This window comes from Spinacia oleracea, chromosome 1, assembly GCF_020520425.1.
Source record: "Spinacia oleracea cultivar Varoflay chromosome 1, BTI_SOV_V1, whole genome shotgun sequence".
NCBI classification, from domain to species: Eukaryota; Viridiplantae; Streptophyta; class Magnoliopsida; order Caryophyllales; family Amaranthaceae; genus Spinacia; species Spinacia oleracea.
The window spans coordinates 89,342,135-89,352,205 of record NC_079487.1 but is presented as its reverse complement, the minus strand read 5'-3'; the positions used below and the strand labels follow the sequence as shown (position 1 = coordinate 89,352,205).

The 10,071-nt window shown below is 33.2% G+C and overlaps 1 protein-coding gene across 2 annotated transcripts; it reads left to right on the top strand.

Annotated features, from left to right (window-relative positions):
• Positions 1 to 6,289: 6,289 nt before the first annotated feature.
• LOC110796968 (xyloglucan endotransglucosylase protein 34) lies at positions 6,290 to 9,448 on the top strand. Of its 2 annotated transcripts, none has more exons than XM_022002063.2 (5): positions 6,290 to 6,504; positions 8,097 to 8,288; positions 8,397 to 8,497; positions 8,602 to 8,795; positions 8,878 to 9,448. In XM_022002063.2, exons 2-5 carry the CDS (start codon positions 8,108 to 8,110, stop codon positions 9,278 to 9,280), a joined length of 879 nt encoding a protein of 292 aa, XP_021857755.1. In that variant the 5' UTR covers positions 6,290 to 6,504; positions 8,097 to 8,107; the 3' UTR covers positions 9,281 to 9,448. The 2 variants fall into 2 exon arrangements, with proteins under 2 accessions (XP_021857755.1, XP_021857756.1); XM_022002064.2 differs by having other exon boundaries at positions 8,092 to 8,288.
• Positions 9,449 to 10,071: the final 623 nt, after the last annotated feature.

Here is a 10,071-nt window from a genome sequence, read left to right as displayed (position 1 = left end):
AAAAATGGAAATCCCAATTCGTTTGCAGCTATGACATATTTAGTAGCTATGGAAGAGCATGTTTTGGATATACATTCCGTCAAAGTTGTTTGAATCTGCGATATACATGGAAGTAGAAGCTTCAAACAACTAAACGAGTCGATTGTTTTGTGTCCTCGAATACTCCATCAACTTACCTTTGATTTTGCATACCATTTTTTGTTATTTTGTTATTTTGTTATTTTGTACTCTTGATTTGTTTTGAATATAGAATATTTGGACTCTTTAAAAACCCCGTCAATAATTTTACCAAAGTGTATTTGCTCAGTCATGTCGCCGTTCGGTGAGTGAAAACACCTTTTACTCTTCTTTACGTGGTCAGTGGGCAATAGACTGTGGTGTGCATATGCTCATTGCGACAGAGTACAAACAACCAAAAGTGATGACCATGTGATTTGTGCACCTAATTTACACCGTAAACAAGTGCAACTGTAGAAATGGGTTGGCCAATCTCGGGAGATCCAAAGTCATTGGGTACGTACCAATAAACACCTACGCTGCTACGTGTACTTGTTTTTTTAGATTTCAGTATCATTTAATTCAGTATAGTTCAATTCAGTTCAAATAAATTTAATTCAATCCAATTAAATAAAGCTCAGGAAAACATAACCCAATTATTGAATAAAGTTACCCGTATTGGTAAATTAAGTCAAAAATGGTACAGAAAAGTATATGATATTTCATGATTTAGTCCATAGACGAGGGGTCCTCAAAGATTTTGGAAATATAGTGTTGTCGATTAGCGGAGAAATTTACGGTGAGGAGGGGAGGGTGAATGTGCACAAAGCACAAGGTGCTGCCTATACTGTCCAAGCCTTTGAATTTTTGACTACTTGGTTGGAGATTATATCACCACACATAAAGAATAAATCTTACATGAAATAATTACTCTCCCCTCCCTTGAGGCAATTTTGTTTTAGGGGACTGTAAAAACTGTCATTTCATTTAAGGTGTGTTGATATTGAGTTGTCTTTGGAGTATTACTTTTCCTTATAATTCATCTCTTTATTTTTAGTTGCCAAACACTTTCTTATAAAATGATAATGATAAGAAAATTTTGTGAAACACTTAGGGCTGCAAATGAGTCGAGCCGAGTCGAGTAATAACCTTATCGAGCTAAGCTTGTCAAGGAACATTGGTATTCGAGCAGGCTCGAGCTTGAACGAGCTTTAATTTTTTTTGTTCGAGCCAGGCTCGTTTAATAAAATACTTTCTCGGGCTCGGCTTGAGCTTGCTCGTTTGTATTTCGAGCTCGAGCTCAAATTTTAACGAGCTTTAAACGGGTTTTAGTAAATGATCGAAAACCTATTCAATTCAAGGGTACTTATAGTGGCCATAAAGATTGACGAAATATGAAGAAGTAGCTAATTTGGAAGTCCAGCAAAATTCTTGTTGATTGTCGTGATTGAGAAGACTAAAAGAGGAAGCAGGAAATATGAATGTATAATTGACAAAATTCAAGCAAATATGCATTGACTATTGAGTTTCTAGATATATAATTCCTAAAATTTGTTTACTTTTTACCATATTAAATTTAGACTTTACCATTATACAAAATAATACATATTCTATATTTAAATTTGTATTATTCAATTAAAATATTTTACAAGCTATAACGGAGTTATAAACGGGCTACTAACGAGTTACAAAAGAGATATAAACGGGCTGTTCGTGAACAATAACGAGCCGAACGGGATGTTGTTCGAGTAAAGCTCGTTTAACAAACGAGCCTTAAATATTTGCTCGAGCTCGTTCAATTGCTTAATGAACGAGCTTTGACCGAGCTTGTTCGCGAACGTCCTAGCTCATTTGCACCCCTAGAAACACTACTTTTAAGTTTGGTGGTTTTGTGAATTGCTACCTTATAAAAACTTTTTAAAATTTAACTACCTTACAAGTTTGGTTTGTTTTTCTAACACTGAAGTTTTTCGTTAATGTTTTCCGTCATGTATTTTTTCTATTCTTTTAAATATCTCTGTTCATTTGTCGTTTTATTCATTTGCCATATTAATTAACCGTTGTAGTGGAGTTCAAAGACGGAAAACATTAATGAAAAACGTCAAATGGTAGTGTAAGTCAAACAAACCAACCTTATAAAGTAGTAAAATATAATTTTCATTTTAAAAGGTAGCAATTCACAAAACCACCAAATTTAAAAGTAGTATTTCACCAAATTTCCTAATGATAATGGCTCTTTAGTTACGATGTTACTGTTTTATTTTTTTTATTAAAATTACAACATTGCTCTTGTTTTCTCCTTAATTTTTTTTTTCTTAATCTACTATCTAAGTGGGAACCTAAAGGTCAAGTTCACAACAAAGCAATTTTTCTATTTTATTAATCTCCATGCATAGATTCATATGCAACTAAAAGTGAACGGAGAAAGTACTACGAATATCAAATACTCCAATAATACGAAGTATATTACATTTCTCATTCTCTATTTTAATAAATAAGGAGTAAAATTCTTGTACACGTACTTCATATTTAGGAGAGAAATACAGTGTTAGGGAAATAACATGACTATGTGAATTGAAAAAACTAGACAATTTTCAAGACTATACCGAAAAGGAAAATAAGACTACTCCGTACCTTGAAATGAGATACGGTAGGAAATACGAAGTATTAGTTACCCCTTCTTCCAACTTTCAATTTATTGAAGTTTTGATAGTAGGGGAACTCAAACCGAATTGAGATGAAATCAAACACGACTTGATTTGGTTAAATTTTTCAGAGTTTGAACTCAAATCGAGCTTAAACAACCTTATCCAATTAGGTTTGATAAAAATTCTTCGAGTTCGGGTCAAATTTCGAGTTTTTTTTTAGCGTTGACCTGATAAACTCTGTTCCAATAAGTACAATAATATATTAATAATCTTCTTACTTAACATCATAATAGCATTTCTCGTGGACAAGATATGTAAAATATATCCCTAAGGCTAACCGCTAATTGTCATTCAATTGGTGGTTTAGGTGTTAGTATTAAATGATACATAACAATCTCATGAATATGCAGTTACCGAGCTCGTGGTTTAGGAGTATTATTTTCAAATTAACGAGCTCGTGAGTTTTCGAACCACACAACATTGAGTTTACGTTTGGTTTTTTTAGTTACCGAATCATAAATTTAAGCTCAAGTTTGTCCAGTTACAAACAAATCGAACTCGAGCCAAACTTTTATCAAACCAATTACGTACGAATTGTTCACAAACAATTTTGTTCGTGTCCATTCCTATACAATAGTTTTGCAAATTAATTAATTTATAGTAGTAGTTATTAATATTTACAGTTTAAGTTATTTGCTGGAGGGTTTAAAGTTTATTAGATTATTTTTAAACTTTCAGCAATTATGTAAAATATTTTAATTGCCGAAAGTTTTAAAATAACTAATAAACTTTAAACCCTTCTAATAAGGTATATATTTAAGGTTCAATAAGGTCTATAACTTAAATAAGGTCCATTAAAATCAGTTCTAATTTGTTAATAAATTCAAGTCTTAATATCTATACTAATATACTCCGTATTAGAAAGCGTTTTTATACGTGTAACGTATACCCATTCTTATTACGCCACATCACCACTAATCAGCATCATGACATGCTATTGACAACTAAAAAACATGTAACAAGGATCGAACACTAAACCTCTTTATTAAAAATTACACGTCCTACCATCTTAACCAACTACAACTTATGTTACATTCTTCTATATACACATATATGTTCTTTTTACAATAAATAACAAAGTGAATAAAAGTGAATGCAAAAAAAAGGGTGGGGGGGGGGGGGGGAATGATTACTTCATTTATAAATGTACAATTATTATTTTCCTAGATTAAGCCTAAAAAATAAAAAAAAACTCGGGGTAATAGAATGTAGTAATGGGTAAGAGGGTAAACATTGACCGTTGTTGAGTAATTATAGAACAATATACATGCATCCGGGTGCACCGTGCACCCTTTCACATTTTCTCCTCACACGTGAGGAGAAAATGTGATAGAGATCACTAATGGGTATAAAAATTATCTTGGGTGCACGGTGCACTAATAATTTTTAGTGTAATTAATCAACTAATGATAAAGAAAATGATTCGACTTTGTTTTGATTTTTTGATGTGGGGTTTCAACTTATGAAGTTTGCTAATCGGCTGTTAATCTTGTGTCACGGAGTAACCCCCGTAATTCTATGACTACACCATCTATTTGGACGCATATTTACAACAAATAACTTCGAATAAAAGTCAAAGGCCGAACAACGCCCGGATCACACACTAGTTATAAGTAAAAAAGAAAACATCAAATGAAGAGTTTTCAACACAAAACCCCTTATACCCAACGAGCTACACACATAGGAACTTGGAGGATGATAAGTGGAACTCCTTTCCAAAGTAACTAATGAAATTAAAATCTTACACTTAGGTGTTGTTTGGTTGGCATACAAAAGTATGAAAAGTTAGAATTTATAGGAATTGTAAAGTATGTGAGTTGTTTGGTTGACAAAATTTTGGTGAAATGGGGGAATTAAAACTTCTTAGGAATGTTAACTTCCAATAAAATGGGGGAAATTTACTTTCATGCCCCCCCTAGGTCCACGATAAATTCTCATGGAAAGTTTACTTCCCACATCATCAATCAAACACCTTTAAAAAATTCCATTAATTTAATTAATCAAATCATTTTCTATAAATTTGTGTTTTATGGGAAATTTTATTTCCCGTGTAACCAAACGACACCTTAAAATTGGAAGGGGCTCAACTATCCACTAATAATACAGATAATATTTCATCTGTCCATAAAATATATTCTCCCATATTTCTTTTTTGGGTGTCTCTTTAGTTTCATCTCATATCTAAAATGATAACTTTTTTGGGTGTCTCACTTTTTTTAATAATATTTTACTACCTCTGTTCCACAATACATGCATCAATTCTTTTTACACGTACTACAACACTCTTCTTTGGACATTAATATCTCTAAATGCATATAAGTAAAAATTATAAAAATTTAATACTCCATGCGTATTTATTTAAGGGATACACTTGCCTTTTCCGACAATATTTATTTAAGAGATACACTTGTCATTTTTAGTAATTTATCAACCCCACCATCTAATTAAATAATCTATCTAATACGGAGTATATCTTATGTCCCAACACCCTATTAAATAAATAATTCCAGAACTACATCCCACCCTCCACCCCCTAAAATGACATGGTCTCCACTTGTTTTATTTATTAAAATATCTACCCAACCCCACTTGTTTTATTACTTTATTTCATTCAATTCTTCTTCTTAATACTCGTGCCGACCAAGTGTATCCCTTAAATAAATACAGAGGGAGTATTTGTAATCCTCGCATTAATATGAATTTAACAAAATCTCATTTGACTATATATATTTTTCCTATATAACAATGAAAGAAAGATTGTCAAACTTGATCGATGATAATGTGCAAATAAAAAATGATGTATGTATTGTGAAACAGATATAATTAGGGGTGCAAATGAGCCGAGCCGGTCAATAAACTACTCGGCCTCGGGCTCGTTTAAAGCTCGTTCATGTTCGTTCATTTATCAAACGAGCCAAGCTTGAACAACTTTTGAAGCTCGCTCAATAAACGAGCTTGAACATGAACATAGGTATGCTCGTTCATTTAAGTTCATGAACAACTCGTTCATTTATGTTCATGAACAACTCGTTCATTTATGTTCGTGAGCAAGTTCATCTAGTTATGTTATGTATCATATTTTACCATATATACGTTTTTCAAATATAAATAAAAAATATGTTTTTGACTTTTGAAATCTATAATAGAATAAAAATATTTTGAAATAAAATTTTAATTGCTAAATTAGTGCTCTTTGACTCTTTCTAAATTATTAGTTTGTTTATCAAATAAAGTAATGTACTTTAATCTTTATTATTAGATATGATTATAATTGGTTAGATTTTCAAGTAGTTATACTTTAAAGCTCGTTTAAGAAAGCTCGTTCATGAAAAAAGCTCGTTTATAAACTCGGCTCGATTAATAAATGAGCCGTTCACGAACAGTTCACGAACACAAAATCTTTTAAACGAAACGAACTTGAACAGATTTTTGAGCTCGGTTAAAAGCTCGGGCTCGGACTCGAGCTCGCATAAGTTAAATGAACATGAACATGAATAGGGTAAAGCTCGGCTCGACTCGGCTCGTTTGCATATATAACATACCCCGTAAGACAATACAGAGGGACTGAGGGAGTAATAACTAATAAGTAAGGAAAAGGGAAGTCCTCTAATGCTCGTACTCCGTGAGTCCGTGGTATAAATATAGAGGAACACAACACGATGGAGATTTAAGATTTCATAATCTAAGCTCATTCATTCATTCTGTTTTTACAGGGAAAATAAGGCATATTTTCGCCTGTCTGTTTGTCTGTCTCCTTTTTAATTCGTAAACACAAGCAACGTGTTCCTAGAGACCAGAGGTACGATTAATTATTAATTATTACTCACTTTTCTTTTATTTATTCATGACTTTGTTCCATCTCTGTGTTTTCTACCAACAACTTTTATCCTTCGACTATCACATGCTTTCATCTCTTCTTTAATCACTACACTAACTAGTTGTTACTCCCTCCGTCCCGGAATACTTGACCTGTTTTTCTTATCGGGCCGTCCCTTAATACTTGACCTGTTTCTAAAAATGGAAATATTCTAACAATTTTATATTATTTCTCACTCCACCCCTATTAACCCACCTACCCCTACTCCATACAAAAAATAATTAAAAATTCAACCCCTACTCTCCCCCAACCCCACCTCTTAACCCACCTCCCACTAACTACATTAAAATAATACCCCACTATCAACTACTACCTATTAAATTAAATAAGTCAATTCAAGTCCTTTAAACTCTGTGCCGGTCAAACCGGGTCGAGTATTCCGGGACGGAGGGAGTATTTGTTAGAGTATAGGGTTACTTTTTATACTCCTTCCCTTTCATTTTGATATTTCTGTTTGAAAAAATAGAAAAAGTTTATGCTTTAAAGTTTAAAATAGAAACCGGTAATGTTTTATGAATGGTCCCGATCAGAAAAATAAGAATATCGATATGAAATGGTATTTTTTTAGTTCTATAATGATGTTCTAATTTCTACTTTTACGTTGTTAATTTACACTTTGTACTCTATTTGTTTCTTAACGTTAGTTCCGTTTGAAATCTAAGACAGTTCAATATAATTATATGAGCATACTTGTCGTAAGAATCTAAACCATGTGGATAACAGAGAGAAAAAATGAAGGAGTTTGTTGGGGATAAATGTTACTTGGGAGTTGAGTTGGGAGTAAATAATTTGTCACATAAATCTAAATAATTTGTCACATGAATCTAAACCATGTTGGTAAGAGTAAGAGAGAGAAATAATGAAGAGGTTTGTTAGGACAATTGTTACTTGGGAGTAAACAACTTGTCACATAATCTAAATCATGTAGGTAAGAGAGTGAAATAATGAGGGGGTTTGTTGAGGATAAATGTTTAGGCCCCGTCTTTTTGAATTTTATTTTAGTTTAGTTCAGCTCCATTTAGTTCAGTCAGTCCACTTCAACTTTATTCAGTTCAGTCAGTTCAGTTCAGCTCTATTCAGTTCAGTTCAACCATTCAGTCCAGTTCAGTTCAGTTCAGTTCAACTACATTCAGTCCAGTTCAATTCAACTCTATTCAGTCCAGTTCAGTTCAACTCCATTCAATCCAGTTTAATTGAATTCAGCTCCGCTCAAATTGGTTCAGTTCAGTTCAGCTAAAAAAAGCTCAGAAAAACATAGCCTTACTTGGGAGTTGAGTTGGCAAAATCTAACACGACACGAAAATAGAGGTATTAATTACTACTCCGTAGTATAGTAGCAGTGTAGTACTAGTACTCCGTAGTTGTTTATAGGTCATAAGGTGGCAACTCTATGAAGTTGAAAACAGAGAAATTGCAGAGTGTAGTCACTGTAGTGGTGTACTAGTACACTAGTACTACTAGGATTAAATTTGTTGGTTTAATCTAGATTGAATTTGAATTTGAAAAAAGGGCAGAGAGAAGAAAGATGGAGATAGTAGTGGTGATGATGGTGGTTTTAATGATAAATGGAGGAGCATTGGGTGCAGCTCCTAGAAAGGCCATAGATGTACCTTTTGGAAGAAATTATGCACCAACTTGGGCCTTTGATCACATCAAGTACTTCAATGGAGGCTCTCAGATTCAGCTTCTTCTTGATAAATACACTGGTATGCACCTATATCTATCTATCTATCTATCTATCTATCTATCTATCTATCTATATATTACAGAGTTATTCTATCATATCATAAAATGAATATGTGAAATGGGGGCAGGTACTGGGTTCCAATCAAAAGGATCTTACTTGTTCGGTCACTTCAGCATGAATATCAAGTTGGTTGCTGGAGATTCCGCTGGAACTGTCACTGCCTTCTATGTTAGTATTCTCAATGCATTTTCTATTTTGTTTATATTATTGCTTCATTAAAACATACTTTATGATTCTGATATGTTTGTTAATTGTTAATTGTTAATTGTTAGTTGTCATCACAAAATTCGGAGCATGATGAGATAGACTTTGAGTTCTTGGGAAACAGAACAGGACAACCCTACATTTTACAGACAAATGTGTTCACCGGAGGAAAGGGAGACAGAGAGCAAAGAATCTATCTATGGTTTGATCCAACCAAAGACTTCCATAGATACTCCGTTCTTTGGAATCTCTATCAAATTGTGTAAGTTCTAACTACTATAAATTAAATACTCTTTCTTTCTTTCATCTATTCTATTATATATTATTAATTAATTTATTATCAGATTCTTCGTGGATGACATACCAATAAGAGTGTTCAAAAATTGCAAAGATTTGGGAGTGAAATTCCCATTCAACCAAGCAATGAAAATGTATTCGAGCTTGTGGAACGCAGACGATTGGGCAACAAGAGGTGGATTAGAGAAAACAGATTGGTCTAAAGCTCCATTTGTGGCATCTTATAAGGGATTTCATATTGATGGTTGTGAAGCTTCTGTTGAGGCTAAGTTTTGTGCAACTCAAGGAAAGAGATGGTGGGATCAAAAAGAATTCCAAGACCTTGATGCTTTTCAATTTAGACGATTGAGATGGGTTCGTTCCAAGTTTACTATCTATAATTACTGTAAGGATAGAGTTAGATATCCAGCCATTCCTCCTGAATGTTCCAGAGATAGAGACTTGTTTTGATCTCATTCTTCTTCTTCTTCTTCTTCTTCTTCTTCTTATTCCCATTTTTCAGGATCCACCTTTTTTCTTTTCATGTTTCCTTTGAATGTAATGTAATGTAATGTAATGATATACATTTAATCATTACGCATTAATTTATGCTATTATTACGCATGTTATTAGTATTTACACTATGTTCTAATTTGTCACTGAGTTTTTCCCTACAATTAATGCAATTGGTAGATTTCTTATGGAATATTTGATGATGATGTGCAAAGAGCTTGATGGATGGATGGATGGATGGATGATGGATGAAGGATGAAGGATGAAGGATGATAATGAAGCTTTGCCATCTCTGAGAATAACATGGTTTTAATTTTGGTTGGTTACCGGTAACATATCACATATGGTGGTAAACTGGTAAGGTAATTAATTTGATTGTAACTCCTACCCAACACTACCACCAAAGTCCATTGTTATTGGTATATATAAATTGTATACTTGTACATACATTAGGATACCTAATACAATTAGGACTAATACTTTGTATTTACTATAATATGATCAATGAGAATACTTGGCGATTATGGTGTTTTACACAATCCAACATGGTATCACAGTTAGGTCATAATTAGCTTCCACGGAATTTTCTTTTCTTTTCTTTTCTAAAGATCCAAACACTCCCTTACTACCTTAGTACTCAGTAACATCACCATGGTTGAATCTTATATATGAGGTAGTTAGCCCTCCACTACCTAGCACGTTTCATCCGGCTCTTACGGTTACAAACACCAAGAACCACGTTCCTCTTG

Coding starts and splice junctions, on each gene's coding strand:
- LOC110796968 (XM_022002063.2), top strand. CDS start 8,108: ATGGAGATAGTAGTGGTGATGATGGTGGTTTTAATGATAAATGGAGGA. Junction 8,289..8,396: donor TCTTCTTGATAAATACACTG/GTATGCACCTAT, acceptor AAATGGGGGCAG/GTACTGGGTTCCAATCAAAA. Junction 8,796..8,877: donor TGGAATCTCTATCAAATTGT/GTAAGTTCTAAC, acceptor ATTTATTATCAG/ATTCTTCGTGGATGACATAC.